The sequence below is a fragment of the Drosophila virilis genome, chromosome 2 (genome assembly GCF_030788295.1).
Source record: "Drosophila virilis strain 15010-1051.87 chromosome 2, Dvir_AGI_RSII-ME, whole genome shotgun sequence".
Classification (NCBI taxonomy): Eukaryota; Metazoa; Arthropoda; class Insecta; order Diptera; family Drosophilidae; genus Drosophila; species Drosophila virilis.
Genome location: NC_091544.1, coordinates 19,799,035 through 19,818,724, shown reverse-complemented (window position 1 = coordinate 19,818,724; position 19,690 = coordinate 19,799,035). Strand labels below are relative to the sequence as shown.

General features: G+C 40.7%; 1 protein-coding gene across 1 annotated transcript; it reads left to right on the top strand.

Moving 5' to 3' along the window:
* The first annotated feature begins 2,845 nt into the window (after positions 1–2,845).
* Positions 2,846–9,312, top strand: nAChRalpha2 (nicotinic acetylcholine receptor alpha2). Its single transcript, XM_002053285.4, has 7 exons — positions 2,846–3,679; positions 5,054–5,208; positions 5,276–5,456; positions 6,583–6,742; positions 6,942–7,527; positions 7,927–8,128; positions 8,978–9,312. Exons 1-7 carry the CDS (start codon positions 3,437–3,439, stop codon positions 9,170–9,172), a joined length of 1,722 nt encoding a protein of 573 aa, XP_002053321.1. The 5' UTR covers positions 2,846–3,436; the 3' UTR covers positions 9,173–9,312.
* The last annotated feature ends 10,378 nt before the right edge of the window (positions 9,313–19,690 follow it).

The window sequence follows — 19,690 nt, the reverse complement described above, 5'->3', positions numbered from 1 at the left end:
TATAAATAAGTAACTCTCTTAATGGGTATTTAATAGTCGATCGACTATTCGATGTGCTCAACTTCAATTTGTTTTCGTTGACTTATCGGTCGCGACTGAACAAAACAAATGTTTTGTTTCATATATTCTTTTTATACCCTTGCAGGGGGTATTATAATTTTGTCTTGAAATGTGTAACGCATATAAGAAGACATCACCATCCCCATTAAGTATATATATTCTTGATCAGATTCAACAGGCGAGTCGATATAGCCATGTCCGTCTGTCTGTATCTATGCGAACTAGTCTGTCAGTTTTACAGCTATCTTCATTAACTTTGCAGAAGTCGCTCTTTCTGTTACACGCAGCACATATGCCAAGCCAGCTGGATCGGACCACCAGCTATATAATAAGCTGCCAAAGGAACGCTCGCTCGAAAATTAAGTTGTATGAACAACTTTCTTGTCATTCAAGATATTTTGATTAAGCACGGCATTTAAAAATTTCACTATGCTCCCTTCATTAATGCAAAATCTTATTTACATCGACTACTATATCATATATACATATGCGAAACTAGGTTTTTGATTAAAGACCAGACTTGGGCAAAGCACTATAAGCTATATGAAAAGGTTGGGTCTGAAAGGGTATTAAAGCTTCGGCGTGCCGAAGATAGCCTTACTTTTTCGTTGCTTTAGTTGTTGTGCTTATTGTGAAAAACCACACAGTCAAAAAAAAAAATATAAAAAAAAAAACGCAAAATCAAAGTTCGAGTTGCAAACAGGCAAATTTGTTGTTTGTTATTGTGCCATTGTTGTTGTACAATTGATTGCTTTGTTATATTGGCAGCAATAAACTATGCGCATCTATGGATCATTTAGAGCAGCATATCCACAACACAGATAGATGGCTAATGAAAAACCAAAAGCAAAGAAAAAACTTCAAAACAAGTACACAGCAGTTTTTAAAGGCGGCTCTAAAAAGGGTATCAACAAAAACATAGAACTGCAATAAAGCAGCTTATAGACCAGATTAAAGTTAACTGTAACAAAACAGCAGCAGGCGCATATTTGGCTCATTAAATTGATTCTTGTGCCGTTGCTGTTATTCTTGTCGCTCGCTGTTAATGGTAAGCTAAGGAAAATTGCTGATGTGACCAAGAATAAGAATTTCTGCTTATGCTCCGAAAGCAGCTAAAAAGCAAACGACGTCCATTGACCGTAAGCCATAAAACACACGCGGCTCGATGCCAGCCCCAATGACAAAGTTCACGTATCATTAAGGCATTTTCGGGCCGCACTGTGCACTAACAATAACTACAATAAAAAACAGCATTGACAAAAGCGACGACAGCAACAATACCAAGTCAGGGGTCAAAGGGTTCACATTTTAATGGGTGTTGCAAAATTGCTAATCGAAATTCTGGATATTAAAAATAAAAAGTGTGTAAATATTTCGAGTTATTTTCCTCTACAGATAGCTGTACATTAAATACTTCAAGCATTACAAAATAAAACGTAACGAGTTTGATTCATTCAAATATGGATCACATATGCCCTTACTATCTAATTATAAGTCAGTTAATTTCTTCAATTGATTTTAGCAGTACCACATACATATTTCAAATAAATAATGTGTATTGATAATTTGCTTAATGTAAGAAATATTTTAATATTTGTATATTCAAACGATATAAACTTTCAAGAAATTTTTGGTTATCAATAATACGAATGTTCTATAAAGAATTAATTGCAATTTCTGCTGCATATTAACAAAGAACACGCAAGACCTCCATTACCTTAATATTAATCAAGTTTGTGCAAAAAGCAGCAAATCCTGCATGCAATTCTCAAGGCACAGGCTTCAACATAGAGTGTCCTGTGGCCTGTGGTTGTTGCCATTGCTGTTGTTGTTCAAGTTGATGTTGCTGTTGCTGTCATCAGTCGGAACATATTACTGAACAGAGAGCGGTTGGCAATGTGTGCAAGTTGTGCAAGTTGCTATTGCTGTGGCAAAATGAAGCCGCAGAAACAATTCAAAATCGCAATATGACACATATGCGAACATGGGCAACCGAACGACAAACCAAAACCCAAAATCTGAGCATTGCCAACATTGCAACGGTAAACATGCAAAATGCAGTTGAAAGGTGTTTGCGTGTGTGAGTATGTGTGGGTGTTTGGGTATGCGTGTTTCGGAGATCTACTCTAGCTGCATGTTAACGTGCATTTTAACGAGTGTTGACAATTACGAGAAATTTGGTTTTTTGGTTAAACAGAATGCGAGGTAACTGGGCGTATGAGTGTTTTGTATGGAATGCTGGAATGTGTGTGGGTGTGCTGTCAGTGTCTGTGCTTTTTCCGAATGCCCAAAGTTTTGTTTGGAGTACTTGCATGGACAACTTTTTTTGGGCTGTGGCTCGTTCCAAAACGGCAGAGAGTCCAAACAGAGCAATTGAAGTTGTAATGGAGTCGCTGGATTAACAACTGAAGAGCGTTACCAGAAAGAGTGGGAGATAGCGAAACAGAGAGAGAGAGAGAGAAAGAGAGAGAAAGGTGTGGAGAGCTGTAGGTGAAGAGACAGAGAGCGAGAGGAAGAGAGAGGGATTGACACACTAGGGCTTGGCTTAGGCAACAATATGGGTAAACTCATACGAAAGCACAGCCAGCACACAGCCGGGACCTCCGCCAGATGCACTCAAAAACAGGGTGATCCCCAGGGCGCAGGCGCTGCGCAGCATCTGCGCGATGCTGGCGACAAAGCTACAAAGCAGCGCCACAACGTAGGCTGGCGTCGCAGTCACTGCTGCTGTTTCGTTGAGAGGGCCACGAATGGCTACAAAAACAAAACGCACATCAGTACGAATCCTGTGAATATCTATGCAGGACAGCACGGAGCAAACTACGTCAAACTGTCAAGCCACAAGTGAAAATTAAAAATAACCTTTCAATATGATGATTAAATATTGCTAGGCTGTGCATAAAACAATTGATAATTATTGAGCTTATTTTATTAATTTTAAAAATGTTTAAATTATAAAAATTGCTGCGTTGCCCCAAGAAACTATACTTAATCAATCGGCCTGCAAACAAAATCAGCTGCATGCCTGCAGCTCAGAGCTAAGAACAACAACGGCCCTGCTTAAACTCAACTGCTCAGCTGCTGCCGCTGCCGCTGCCGCTGCGCTGCCAACGCTGGCATCGCTGTCGCTGCCACATCCTGCGCGAGAGTACGCCTCTGAGTCTGAGTTGGCGCTGGCGCTGCGCAGCTGTCCGTCGAGTGTAGACTTATTGCGTGCCAGTTTTAGTTCCACGCAAGTACTAAAAATACAATTCTCTTCCAACTACTTCACGCACGCCAGGCAGGCGAAAGGTAAACAAAAACCTGTGCGCGTGTTTTAGTATCAATAAAACACCGGCCAAAGCGCCTTCAAGGCAACTGAGGCAGCTGTGACGTCATGTGGCGCTGGGCTCGGCCACGTCTGGCGCTGCTGCTGGACATTTGGCGGCACTGCAAGCTACTCTGCCTGCTGCTGGCCTTTCTGCTGCTCTTCTGTGAAACGGTGCAGGCCAATCCGGACGCGAAGCGTCTCTACGATGATCTGCTGAGCAACTACAATCGCCTCATACGACCCGTCAGCAATAACACGGACACGGTGCTGGTCAAGCTGGGACTGCGCCTCTCGCAACTCATCGATTTGGTAAGTCAATGATGTGTGGCAGGCCCCACAGCACTCTCAAAATAATTAATGCAATTGCCAAACTTAGACGGGCCACACATTAGTACACAGCCAAAGCGAGCTGAGTGCCCGGCTCTGGCTCTGGCTCTGGCATGGCTATTTTTTAATTAAGCGCTTCAATGGAGCACTCGGGCAACGTTGCGCTACATTTGCCAGCGCCATTTTATCGAGTTGGGCGCAAACTGTAAACAGCCAAACAGTTGCAATAACTTTTGATCGTTAACAAAATAAAACAAGTACGATGTGCCCGACTGGGGGATACCCTGAACCTTCTTCTATTTCAATATTAGCAAAAATGTGTCCTTTCCTAAAAATGGTGTACATTCTAAAAATATTTTTTTTTAATTTAACATTTAATTGAAACATACGTCTTAATCAAGTTTTACTATATATATTAATATTAAAATTCTGCCTCAAGTAGTCTGCTACAACTAATTCCCAACGGAAATTCAAAACATTTTTGATAAGCTTACGCAACATCTAGAAGAAATTAAAACACTGCTCTTGAATAAAAATGCCCAACCCAATTTAAGAGGTTGAATAATTTTTGTATAATAAAACGCTACAGTTTTTCAACCATAGAAACTTGAGAAGGAAAGAAGCTATTTGAATATCTGGTTAATTATTTTGCACTTTGATTGATTCCATTAGAGACAACGAATTTAATGATTTCAACGAAACTCTTTAAATAAGTTTAAGTGCCTACAGAAATAATGAGGCGTATAAAATATTCACCATGCATAAAAAACTTATTCCTCAACACTCAATTTATAAAACATTTCAGCACAAATTGATTGTTTTAAGGAAAAATAAACTACATAATAGTTTAGGGCACACAAGCTTTAAGTTCATGGCGGTGCATTTGTCAAATGCCCTGTGCCGCCGGAGGGGGTAAGGCACACACACAGTGCAATTACTGCAGAATACTTTGCTAGGTTAGAGGAGGAGTAGAGGAGCACCACAAAGTGCCGCTACCACGAGGCTTAAAAGGTAATAAAACAAGCCAAAAATCCAAAAACCCTAAGCTGACAGCAAAAAGCACATTAGCGGCAGGGCAGAGGATGCATGTTCGGTGGCGTCAGGGAAGGAAGAGTTGGCCCGCAAGCAGACATCCAGCCAAACAAACAGACAGACCCAGGGACACATAGTCGTTGTAGTTGCAGTGCAAATGATGTAGGAGGAACAGCGGCAGCCGCAGTAGCAGCTGCTGATGCTGATGCCTGTTCCTGCTGCTGCTAGGAGTAGAAAAAATGCAAATCCCGCTTGATGCATGGGCATCCTGTGTGCAGTTTTTTATCTAGTAAAACGGCGGCTTTAATTTTCACTCGCACACAGAATCTCAAAGATCAAATTCTAACAACCAATGTGTGGTTGGAGCATGAATGGCAGGATCATAAATTTAAATGGGATCCATCCGAATATGGTGGCGTCACCGAGCTCTATGTGCCCTCCGAGCACATTTGGCTGCCCGACATTGTGCTATATAACAAGTGAGTCCACGCATTCAAAGTTAAAGCTATATTTTTGACAACAACCTGGCCTTTTAATCTGTCGCAGCGCCGATGGTGAGTACGTGGTGACCACCATGACAAAGGCCATTCTACACTACACGGGCAAGGTAGTCTGGACACCGCCGGCAATTTTCAAATCATCCTGTGAAATTGATGTGCGCTACTTTCCCTTTGATCAGCAGACGTGCTTCATGAAGTTCGGCTCCTGGACCTACGATGGCGATCAGGTATATCTACCCCATACATTTATATATATATATATATCTCAGTTCTTGCGTAATGGGGCGTGGCATAGGATTTATGACCGACCATTTATATGAGCGTAGAACGTGCGCTTACAAGCCTAAGATGCCGGGCGAACATCGAAAGGGCGTCGGCTGCTCTGCAGATTAAAATGTGAGAAATTGTAAAAGTGTAATTGAAACTTGTCTAACCGTTACCGTTACGCACACCCCAATCCCACTGGCAGGGATAGACTGTGTGTGTGTGGCGCTGTCATAAAAATGCGCGGCCATAAATTAAAGCAAAGTGTGACTCCCCCAGAAACCATTCCCGTATCCGGTTCCGCTGACCGGACGTCGCACAGTGGCCTTATTATTGAAAATATAACAGCAAATAAGCGACCATGCAATCATTACTTATTAATAAGTAGTACGAGCAATATATAATGAAAAAAATGAAAAAATATAAGCTAAATGATATAGGAGAGAACACGTAGGTGAAAAACTTTAATTATATTTATGTGATTATTATTATTAAAATAGGTTAACCGGAAAAATAACTCGAGGACAGTAAGGACTTAAGTAAAGTAAACTTAATTAGATTTTGGTCCGTTTGAAGGGTTGGCCTTAGAGATTAAGCGTTTTTAATATGAAAATTTCGCAAACGTTTTCTGTAAAGTTAATCAGAGGGTTGCTTTCTTATTACTATAAATGATTGACATTCTTAGTGCAAAGCCCAGCCATACATACCACCCATTTCTTGGTAGATATTCTTTATTCTGTTGTCATCGAGGTCGACTATAACTTAACTAATTTTGAAGTGGTGTTAATAATATGTTCTCCACTGTGCGACTTAGTCATTGTCAACGCATTTAAATTTGCCACTCTTTTAACGACTGCACTTGAGCATCAACTGGAAGCTGCTCAAGGCGGAGGCAAAGATGTCGCCGGCAGGCGACTACAACGATGTCAGTGATGATGATGGCGATGGTGATGGTGACGGTGACGGTGACGGTGACGGTGACGACAAGAGAATGACTTGGACGCGGCCGATGAGCGTCACGCCCGCCGGCTTAAAGTGCCTTTAAGCTTTATGCATTTTATGACTCTTTCAATGCCGTTCGTTTTGCAGATCGATTTAAAGCACATCAACCAGAAGAACGATAAGGACAATAAAGTTGAGATTGGCATTGATTTGCGCGAGTATTATCCAAGTGTCGAATGGGATATATTGGGCGTACCTGCTGAACGCCATGAGAAATATTATCCCTGCTGTGCCGAGCCGTATCCGGGTGAGTTTCGTAGAGTTTAAAGCTCTTACTTTGCTCGCTGGCACGCCCACGCGAAAGCTCTACCCAAACTCACTATGCAAACCCCCAACCCATACCCAAATCCATGCTCCTTGTCTCTCTCTCTCTCTCTTTCTCTCTCTCTCTCTCTCTCTCCACTTTTGTTTCATGCTGCACTCGCTGGCTCTTGTTGAATGTTCAGACATATTCTTTAATATAACGCTGCGACGGAAGACACTCTTCTACACGGTTAACCTCATCATACCCTGCGTGGGCATCTCCTACTTGTCGGTTCTGGTATTTTATCTGCCCGCCGACTCTGGCGAAAAGATTGCGCTTTGCATTAGCATTTTGCTCTCGCAAACTATGTTCTTCCTGCTCATATCGGAAATTATACCATCAACTTCGCTGGCTCTGCCACTGCTGGGCAAATATCTTCTCTTTACCATGTTGCTGGTCGGGCTGAGCGTTGTAATAACAATCATTATACTCAATATACATTATCGTAAGCCCAGCACACACAAGATGCGACCGTGGATACGCTCCTTCTTCATCAAGCGGCTACCCAAGTTGCTGCTAATGCGTGTGCCCAAGGATTTGTTGCGTGATTTGGCCGCCAATAAGATCAACTACGGCTTGAAGTTTAGCAAAACAAAGTTCGGCCAGGCCCTCATGGATGAAATGCAAATGAACTCTGGCGGTTCGAGTCCCGATTCAATACGCCGCATGCAGGGACGCGTAGGCGTCGGCGGCTGTAATGGCATGCATGTGACCACGGCGACCAATAGGTAAGTTCTCATGTACGAGGGCGGCCCCAGAAAATTATACCAAAGGTAACGTTCAGTAGTGGGATTAAATATAGTCTAAGAGTTTCGGATCAGGACAGGTGGAATAAATTTAAATTATTTCTTGATGGCGGAGAATACCAAATGTGTGTTACGTGTCGGAGCGAATCGGGCGGTGCGAAATCGAATTTTATTTCTTGTGCCCATCTCTAGTAAGATCAAAATAGAAGACATTTAATATTATATTTATATTTATACTATAAATTGAAGAACGGGTCGATGATTCAAAAGAATTTATACATAATGCTGATAAGACTTGCCTTAAAATTTCACAAACATAGGTGTAGGCCGGTGCACGATGCGTGTTTCGTTATATAGTCGGGTATTAACCTTCTCTTGCAGATTCAGTGGCTTGGTGGGTGCTTTGGGCGGTGGCCTGAGCACACTGAGCGGGTACAACGGGCTACCATCAGTGCTTTCCGGCCTGGATGACTCCATGAGCGATGTGGCGGCACGCAAAAAGTATCCGTTTGAGCTGGAGAAGGCCATACATAACGTCATGTTCATACAGCACCACATGCAACGGCAGGACGAGTTCAATGCGGTAAGTTCTGCTGCAGCTGATTGAATTTTTAATTGAAAATTCCGTTTGGCCGGAGGATGACGACAACGACACCGACACCAACACGGACAGTGACAGCGACAACGACAGCAACAACAACGATGACATGGACGACGATGGTGTTGGTGCTAAAGCTGGAGCTGTAACAGTAGCGGCAACTTGAGCTGCATATGGCTTGGCCATAGCCAAAAAACCACAGAAATCGCTTTGCACGTCCGTTCTTGCCATTTGCAGCGCCTATCGATATCCGATCTGCGCAACCCTTTGACTATAACTCTAGCCAGACCGTCAGACAGCAAGTCTTTCTCTAGCTCTCTCTCTCTCTTTATCTGTAGTTTGTGTCGACTTATTTAAGCTTTGCCGTAGTTGCACTTTAAGACCACACGAAATCCAGTTTTAATTGCTTTTGTTCAATTGACTGGCAATTGGCTGGCAAAGACTCCATCCATCGATTCAATCAAATCCAACGACCAACTCTTTGTTCTCCATTTCTGGCGCTTGTTTTCAGGCTTTTTTGTGTATTTGCTTTACTGGTTGTTGGTTACGTTGGGTTTGCTTTGTTATTGGAAGTTTCGTTTTGATTGATAACAAGCTGGGCATAAGCAGATTAAGCGTCAGTGCTTAATGAAAGCAATCACTCAAAGTGTGGGCTTAAAGCGTACTGTAGTTAGTCAACATTGCGCATACGAACCTTTGTGCAATTAATGCGCCCAATTCTTTCTCTTACTCTGTAAACCAATTTTTTTACATTTTCTTTTTGTTTAAGCATCATCAAATTTATATTTAAATGTGCTCATTTGTGAAAATTACATTTGGTTTATTTAATAACAGGAAGATCAGGATTGGGGCTTTGTTGCCATGGTCATGGATCGCCTGTTTCTCTGGCTATTCATGATTGCCTCGCTGGTGGGAACATTTGTCATATTGGGCGAGGCACCTTCCTTGTACGATGACACCAAGGCAATCGATGTGCAGCTTTCGGATGTTGCCAAGCAAATCTACAATCTAACTGAGAAGAAGAATTAAATTCAATAATGCAATCCAAAATGGTTAACACTATCTAATGACATGTAATGCCTGCATTAAGCAAGCCCTAGTTTAAAGTATGTTTTAAAGAAATTAATAATAAAAAATAAAAAGAATGTTGGCCCAAAGCTGCCAGGCAATATGCTAAAATGCATCTGTGGTTTTTGGTTTCGTGTTAGCAGCTGACGCGCTCTATTGCATGCCACAGAGGCATTCAGTAAAGCAAAAATAAATTATTATCTGCAGCTCGCCGACCTTACATTAAGCTGATGAAATCAACCACTTTTAAAGGGCTACAACACTCTCTTTGCTGTGGTAACAAAATGTTGCAAGACTTTGTAAAATTGCTGGCAGCCTCAACTGGCTTCAAGCTGCGCATATTCAAAGTATTTGCCTGGCTGGCATGCGGATGGCTATGCGTTGCCCCTTACATCATAAATGCAAAATTAACCTTTTTGAAAATGCGCAACCAACGACGCCAACTCATGTGGAAATATCTAGCAAGGCTACTGGAAAAGCCAAAGATTGTAAAAACATCCCGTACCGCACAGACCCAACTTTGACAGTGCTTCAAAATAAGAGCATAGAAACGTCTCAGTTTATTAAAATATGTTTTTTTTTTCTTTGTATTTCAAAAAAAATTTATAATTATCATTACCAAAGATGTAAGGTAACCTAAGCTTAGGTATCTAAGGTCTTAAGTAAAATCTAATATTTTCTATTAATTATTTTATAAAAATTAGATAGAATTAGATTTAAATAAATCTCTTTTGAGGGTTCGCTCTATAGCGAGAAAATAAGTTTTGATTTCCAAATAAATATTTCTTATGAAAAATACAATTTAATTTACTTGGTAGCAAAACAAATGATATACGGAAAAATATTTGAAAAATATCAAAAAATGTCAAGCTCATCTTATACTGTTACAACTTTTCCCATTATACTTGCACATAAGCACATAACCTTAGTATTATAAAAATTCTTTCGAATTACGAAATCTAAGCAAGTTCAGCTCTGTGCCTAATGATTTGAAGTGGAACGACTGCTTCAAAGCACATATTTAGTATCCGCAGAGAGCTGGAGGCAAGTGTTCAGTGTTTTTGCATTTGCATTGCTTCTCTTTGTTCACGGTTGCCCCAGAGGCGACCCCTTAAAGTATGCAGCAATCAAAAAATATCTGCACAACTATTTGCTAGAACTGCAAAACTATTTCTATACAAATGTCACAATTTCTTTTCGTCCTTTTCTATGAATTTCATTCAAATTGATGCGCAGCTCGTGGCAAGCTGAGGCAGGCCGAGGTGAACTGTGGCAGGCAGCTTGCCACCCAATAACTATTTTGCAATGCCAGCAGCCGTTGCCTGTCAATGTCAGTTTGCGAGCAGCAATCGCAATTTCTTATGTATCAGCAATTGTAAGGCAACAACAAAGCACAAATTGTTGAAGCAAAGACTATGACTGAGCTCAACAAGTAAGTTTAAAAAATACGAGTACGAGTTCGAACGCGCTTGCGATGCTGCTGGGGAATGCTAGTACGAATACGCGTATCCACGCTGTGTGTACATATATTTTGCATACATTTGCCACTAGCAACAATCACTTATCACACACACTCCCTCAATTCATTCATTCATTCATTCGTTCAGTCATTCATTCCGCGCCGTGTCGTGTTCCGTGTTCTGTGTTGCGAACTCGGCTCCCACTCCCCTGTCAAGTTGACAAGTTAAATATGCTACGTGGGTCCCCATCAACCCACTTTGACTGCCCCTCTAACTGACTCCCTGACTGACTCTCTGACTGACTCCTGTACTGACTCCCTGGTTGACTTTTGCCAGCTTGGCACATATGTGCGTCATTTTTGCTACTTCCCGTCTACTTTTCACAGTTCAGCGAGCAGCAGCGCTTTTTATTTTCATTTCTTAGCTTCAATTTAAATTCATATTATTTGTGCTTCACATGTGCATACACAAAGTAACGATACACACACACACACACAGACGCACGCACACGCATATGAAGAAATATGAAAAAAAAATTTGAAGCGAGAAACACACACATGTATGCAACGAAAATAGCACTCCTTGGTTTTAAGGAAACCCAAATGCGCTGCATACACAAGTGGAATTAAAAAATCTTGAAATGAGATAAATGAAAAATTTTAAAATTTTGGTAAATGGTATAATGGAAAATATTATGAATGTTGAATGTCAAACAAAATTCCCCAATAAATAAATTATTTCCGAGAAGGGTCGCTGTACCACATGACTTGAGAAATTTCTTGAATACTAAATTTTTTAATATTTTGTATTCGAAAACAAGACAATCAAATAATTGCCACCGATATTTTATGGGAAGCTTTTCTAAAATCAAAAATACTTGAAGCTCTGCATCGGTTTTTCCGAGTACTCAGCAACAATATAACTGCAAATAATAATATTGCCATTTTATTCATGTCATTTCTTTCGCTCACGTGGGCGATATGGAAGTGTTTATATTAATGGTAATGTGAATATCGAGAACGATCTCTTATTGTTCAAAATATATTCGCATAGTCTTTCGAAAGACAAATAAATGAAACACGCACGCATACTCTGTCAAATCAAATTTGTATCCAAATATTATTGTGAACTCAACTTCAGCGTTTACTATTTGTGGTAGCGCCTATTTTATAGCGCTCATTTCTATAAGGCACTCTGCGCAGTAATATTTATGCGATTTTTACATCCTCTCGGCATTTACCGCAAAAATGTAAGGGACTACCAAACGACCCATAAAAATCGTGGGACCCATTCTGTGCAGTATTTACCCTACAATGTGCACGGATATTTTGTTGCATTTTATGTGTTTATTTATATATTTTGTATTTATTTCGATTTATTACTATTCGAATTCAAGTTCTTGAGTTTCGAATATTTGTGGACATATAATTCATACCATACTTTTTGGCATGCAATTTAATTTCCCGCCGATGGCGAAAGTTTTCAATTCGTATGATTTACCATTTATTTATGCCGCTTGACAAATTCAATTTTATTTCCAAATGCATAATTTTGCAGAGAGCCTAGGGCTCACAGAATTGCAGTCACAATATTCAACAATTTTAATGCAATTTCTGAAACGGTCAACGGTCAAGTTGACAGCCAGCTTTTCGCAGCTACTATTTTCTGCCGGCTGGGGAAGCCGTAATGTAATTAACATTGCTTTGCAGCTGAAGGCTGACTGGCAGCCTTTTAAGTTGCACGTTGCTGTAGTGGGACACGCCCACTTGCAGCCCACACGATTAGGGCGCGCGTGTCACTTGTCTAATTTTATCGCAAAAACAATTTGTCGCGCTGTTGGCTGGCAAAAAGTTCTTGCTGACAGCATTTCCCGTCTTGTGGCAAATTTTCCAACGATTAATAAAACTCAAAGAGTGCAGCAACTGCCAGCATTTAATGCACCCTCCGCTATGGCCGAGTTAAAACTTAAACTGAATTCCGAATTCGGTGACATGACAGAACTTCGTGGCTGTCATTTATTTATGAATTGTTCGCTCGTAAAGTTGTTGGCCCACACACACACCCACAGACACACGCACGTGGAGATCACATCCAATTAGCATATTAAATTATATAAATATTAAACTAACTGCGGTTGGCCTCCATACTGACATACTTATACATACACACATGTTACGTATATGACATGCACTCCGCCGCTTTCAATACCTAAAGTGATCAACCACAAACACACACACACACATGGGCAGACTGTCATGCAGTAAGTCATTCACTCATTCACTCATCAAACATCCAACCCGTCCCACAGCCTCAGCTTGTCTCAATGGATTACCTGGCAGCGGCTCTTACGAGTCCTGTGCCCAGCCCAGAGCAGCCCAGCCCCCTCCCCGCTTATAATTTATGCCACTCATCTTAATAATTTTGGGCGCAAAACTTTCCCAACATGCAACGACATTGGCAGTGGCAACTCAAATATTTTAAATATTTACTTAGCCAGCAGAAATGCATCGGTTACAACGAGGATTGGAATTTCGTGTGTGCTTCGTTATGTTTTATAAGATTAAAAAAAATTTTGAAGTATTTTGAAAATCAACCTCAATATAAATTGATTAATTTTAAAATGTTTAATTTTGTTTTATTATTTATATTTTTCCACAAACTCACAAACGAAAAATCGGTGTTAAAAACAAATTTGTATGTTACCAACTATCACAGATCAATGAAAAGGCTTTTAAAAATATTTTATTATAATTTGAGAAACCGATTTACAAATTTAAGGAACTGAATCAAGTAAGGTGTTTCGTGTGTCGTGACCCCTGTTTTGGCCAATTGAGTGCATCCCTGGCATGGTTACCTTCGCCTTGGCATGTTACATCAACTTCGTCGACGACACATCTTGTCACCGAAAGTAGCACACACACCTACACACTCACACACACACACACACACACACACACACAGACATATTTGCATGCACATAGCTGAAACGCCCCATGCGGCGGTTTTGCTGTTTGTTTTAGTGCCAATGTAGCATAGTTTTATGCATATCCTAGTAGTCCTGTGCGCACCATCTTTGGTATGGCATAAATTTGAGCTACATTGCTGTGCATGAAAATGCTGCGGCTGCTGGCTGCTCCAAGCAAAATTTACTTTGCTCTACTTGACTTTTCCTTTTTCATTTTTTTTTCTTTTTGTTTTGTAGCCCAGTTTTCATTGGTGTTGCTGCCTTGGCACAGCTGAACGCCCTAAAACGGTAAGCATATTTGCGTACGAGTGTGTGTGTTAGTGTGCGAGCGGGTGTATGGGTGTTCGTGTGAGTGTACACACTGCACATTATTCATTCATGTTGGACATCCACTTGAAAATTGACTTATGTGATGTGCACATACATACTAACTTACAAAAATACATACATATACAGGCTTTCAAGATGGAAGACAGAGACATCCTGGCAGATGACGCCTGCTGCTCCAGCCGCTGCATTGCCAACATTTTGTGGTAATGTGCATTAAAAATTACGTATACGATTTGTGTTCTCAGAATGTTTAAACAATGTTGGGCGCCAGGCTTGTCACGTGCCGCAGGTGTTAACGATAGAAGATAAACAGAAGAAGACCAATTAGAATAACGAGGAGGAAGAGGCTCATTTCTAAAGGCCGCCAGTGGCTGTAATGTCGGTAGCACTTTGGCCAAATCCAATTAACTTGAACTGTAGCTAACATAGATACACCAACACACTCACACACACAAACACACAATTCGCCACTCACATACATAAACAAGCTTAGACCACATATACACGCACCGCCTGAGCGCTTGGGGTATTGTTGCAAGCAAAGAAACTGCAACAAAAACACATCGCCTTAGACGGAAATCCGTTTGCGCTGCGTCTCGCGCATCAGATATTATAAACATTTTTGGTTTCTGCATATTTAAGGGCGCCGCTATTATTCAAGGCAGTCCAAAATAATTTTGGTGACAGGTCGAGGGCGGAGTATAATCCAAGAGCCGCCGCACAATGGCGCATAACAAATATCCTTTCGCGCAGCAGCTGCTACATAATAAAGCGAACGGCATCCTTCACTCCGCACGCTCGCAGACAAAGCGCCAGGCGTTGGCCATACTTCGACAGCGCCCGAGTGAAGCAGCTGAGCATCAAGCAAACTGGGTCATGTTTACAATTAACTTTTTGGCTGCAGTGGAGCCACAGCCAACTGCAAGAGCAAGTCCTGCCTTGGTGCCAGTTCCTGAGCTGGCCACAACCGCAGTGAAGCCTCAGAATCATCAGTCTCATCCAGCATGCACAAAGGACTGACTATGTGCACTGGTTTAGCTCACGTTTTGGACGCACTAATGGCTTAAAGCCAGGACGGTCACAAAAAATATCCTTGAACGATTCCCACATTCAGCAGATCGCCGCAGTATTTTTCTTTTTTGTCTGTCGTTGGTGCTGCACATTGCTCATGCATTCAACAATATTAAGTGGTAATTTCCATTTGTAATGAGCTGCGGCTTCTGATCCTTTCAGCTTGCACATGCATAATGCAAAATAGTCAAGCAATTTCCCTAATTAATAAGTCCTTGATAGGGCAAGTTAAGTAGTATAGGCATACCTCCAAACACCCGCCAGGCCACAACCGCAAAGCTGTCAGCGTCGATTTTAATAAGCCTAATTAATAGTGCACCACACAAAGGAACAAAGGAACAAATTCATTAGTTGAAACGAAGCGCATGTAGTGAATAATTTAGGTATTCCCATTTTGCAATTGGCCGGCAGCGGCAGATGCGAAATTTGTCCATGCAACTGCTGTAAACTCTTGACAAAAAGTACCATTTCTTATTACAATATATTGAGTCCCGTTTTCGGTGCAAAATTACGTAAGTAGTATGGTATAGATGTTCCCATGACATTCAATAAGCGTCTAGTAATTTGCTGAATATACGAATGTCTTTCTGAAACGCTTAAAATAAGTAAAATAAAAAAATAAATGATGTGTATTCCTACAAACTTTTTACTCTTAAACTTTAATAGTAGTGAGTATGAAGCCCGCATATGCTATGCATATATAAAGTTTAAAGTTCAGACTTGAGTTTATTAAAAGAAACGCTCCACTCACACATCCAATATTTAAGTTCAATTTTACCCATTTGGAAACACAATTCAACTGCAATATTAAATAACTTTATACCCTTAAGCGGTATTATGAGCCTCACAAAAACAATGGACAATTGAAGCAGTTTACACCTTTTGTTTTATTTTATATAATTTATTATTTCTTTTCTTCGTTTTTGTGTTCTTTACATATTTGTTGGGTTTTTGGTAACCAAAGCACGCAGCCACGCTTGAAATTATGCTTCCTGTAATTTGACATGCAGACAAAACATTTAACACCCCGCTGGTTGCATTGTTTGGTCTATGTGGGTGGCCACTGTGGGTCTCTCGTCAGCATCTGTGTTCAGCCCTTGGGGCATATAGTTTGAGAATAAACTGAAATAAACAACTCACACACACACAACGTGGAAGGAGGTATCCATGTTCCGCTCAACGATAAGCGGCAAATATAACGATTTGTTATTGGTGATTAAGAATCCATTAAGCTTCGCCAATATTTAAGCACTCTATACTCTTTGCTCCAATAGGGTGACTCAGGGACGATGAATCAATTTTTTAATATATAAGAGACTGGCTTGATTCATACTCTGCCAGATAAAATGGTTTTTATAATAAAAATGACCAATTTTCTTAAAAAAACAGGATGAAAACAGAGTAAGTTATCGATTATCGAAAGCAAACTCTCTGCGCAGGCACTAGGAGGACTTACAGTTAAATTTCAAGTCTCTAGCTCTTATAGCTCTTGACATCCTTGCGTTCATACATACGGACAGACGGACGGACAGGCAGACGGGCATGGCTAGATCGACTCGGCTTTTGATGCTGACCAAGAATATATATGCTTTATGGGGTCGGAGATGCTTCCGTTTGCCTGATAGATACATTTGCACACACACATAATACCTTTTCTACCCATTTTTAATGGGTTCAGAGTATTAAATGAAGTTTTGCACATCGTAAGCTTTTCCTAAGAGGAATATTAACAGTATTCACAATAAAAGTAGTTTTCCTTATCAAGCTGCTCCAATCCTAATCAATACTACTAAGCTATTGCCAATCCTATAGCCTTATAATAGCAAATAAAGAGCCTTAATATTTATTTCTTACTAATGTTAAGCGCAAGCAATAATCAATATTACGGGGTATCTAGGAGGCGCGCACAATTATAAACATAATCGTGTTTCGGCTAATTTTTTGTTTTTCTCCCCTTGCTCTTCAAAACGATCTAATTAACTTTTATTACTGCTTATTGTTGCGTTGCGGAAAAACCGTTTTCATATTTTAATTATGTTGAAGTGTCATGAGTTTTAATTGTAAATTATGGACCAACACAAAAATTACATAAAGCGCCAAAAACCAACAAAAACAATAACAAGAAAACAGGCAATGAATGCGTCCTAACCACTCTTACCACCAAGGAGTGGTACCCTGTACCAAGAGAGAAAATCAGACGTTTCAGATGCACCAAGAGCATCGAAAGACATTAATCTACTATAAGCAAAATTCCAGCCGTAAAAAGGAAAGAATGGGAAACTAACCTACATGCTTGAAACGTTTTAAAATAAAAATAGTCATGTTTTGACGATTTTGATTTTTCACTTTTGTGAAAGATCTTCCAGCTGTGCTACAAAACTTAATCTTTTGAATATATTTTGAAAGATCTCCTTGCTAACTGATTTTTATAAGTTAAAGTGGGAATTGCTAGATTTCCTATCTTGAGTGAAGGTTGTCAATAATACTCACGGTTTCTAAAATTAGTAAATATTCTTACATTTAAGTAAAATACCAGGAAAGAGCATTTTATATCTTTCGCCACAATGTTTTCTAGCTTTCTTGTAGATGTTTGAGAAATAATTATTTAATTCGTGCATACAATTAGACTAACAAGTTTATTCAACTACGCCACTGGCAATGCGACGACAGCAACCACATCGCACAACCGCGCTCGCCACCACATCCGTCCGAAGTCCGAGTCTACTCATCGTCCATAGACCAAGTTGTGCACATGCCATAATTATACGCTTGATGGCGCTGGGCTGGCAGCGATGATTACGTAGCCGCCTTTGTTGTTGTTTATTCATTAATGAGTGCAACACAAAGCGGCGGGCGTCGTCCTGTGTTTCAGTGTGAGTACTTACCGCAAAACACATATACAATTACATATATCGCACGCATACACTTACACACACACACATACAGACATATAGCGAGCAACACTCTATAAGCATTTTGCAGTTCCTATGCCCTTTATGCGGGCCCTGTCACTTACACGCAAAATTTAGCAAAGCGCTGCAATAGCGAGGTGTTGTGTTCGCTTCTCACCCGCATCATGTGTATGTGTGTTTGTGTGTGTGTGTGTGTATGTGAAAAGTCTTTGTTGTACTGAAATTGCATATTTTGCAGCTTGATAGCTCATTACGCTGACACTTGATTGTTGCACGAACCAGCCAGCAGGAGCAAACAGCAGACAGCAAGAGTTGCCACCAAATTTCACTAGTCGACACGGGAGGCAACCTTCAGTGATTAGGGATGTGAATCCATGGCATTCTTGCCAGTTCTCAAAAGCATAAATATAAGTGTCTAGTAATGTAATTGTATTTAACTCTTAAACGTTTTAATGAAAATGATACGCCAATGGAATTCAACGTGTGCACTCTATTTGTTTTTAGCCTATTAAAATGCAAATTTTCGCACGAATAAATTTATCAAATTTACAACTACTGATAGAAAAACACAAGCTACACAAGCTTCATAACAAGTTTTAATGTTGACTTTTTCGTATTTTGTTTACATATTATAATTTACTGATGTGGTTGGTGCTTTCTTTAGTAATGATAAAATAATATTTTTAACGTGAACGAAATCGGCTTTTAAAACGAACAAGAGGAAAATATCATTTTATACTAGCGCGAAATTGTAATTGATATCTGTTTCGTGAGCTGAGCACGCGCTCATCGCCAATGTTTGTTTCTTTCAACAAAGGCGCTTAAGTGTTATTATTGGCCATACACACACACATATACATTTACAGACACACACGCACATGCACACAGATATATATGTAGATAAGTAGAGAACCTTACCTAGTGCTGGCCGTGACGAGAACCTTTGGCAACGCTTCGCGCTTTTCCCTGCATTGCCAACGACATTAAAAATCCATTTAGCGTGACGCTCAATGCAGCTTTAGCTGGTTGGCGAGGACGGTGAGGAGCAGTGTAGCAGGCAGCAAGAGCATCTCGTCATGGTGACTGCGAATGGGGCAAAGACAACGAGCAGCATGGGTACCAGCCACACCCATAACAGACGATAGCGCCCCCGCACGCTAATAACCCATTGAGTGTCTGCAACTTTGCCAGTCATTGTTATTCAAGGGGAGTTGCGTTGCAGCAGGGATGGCGCGGCATTTATTGAGTTATTTTTAAATTTGCCGCAGGAATTTGTTAACTAGAAAAACTGAGTGCAAACAAATGGAGCTTTTAAAATTTAGTGCACTTAGCCAGCTGCCAGCTGCTAACTGAGCTTTCATTAGCCATCTAATTGCAATTGAAATCTGGCCAGGCACTAAAGAGCATCGTCATCGCTGCATCTGATCGTTGGCAGCAAATTGAAGATTTTCACTTTTGACCAGTCAGCAGCTCATTTGTGTGTGTCTCTCATATGTAATTAAATGCTAACCGTGCCACGCCCACTCTGAGCACGCTCTACTGATAATGCTGTCCCTGATTAGGCGCAATTAACATGCTCCACGCACAACGCTGACGTGGACATCAAAGCTGGCCATGCAACGCCCACAAATGCCTCCCCCAGGGGCCCCAAAATGAAGCTTGGTCAGAGAGTGTGGTGTGCTGCACTGAAGCTAATCAAGTGGTTTAATTGGAAAGCAAACTTGGATTTAATGGTCACACC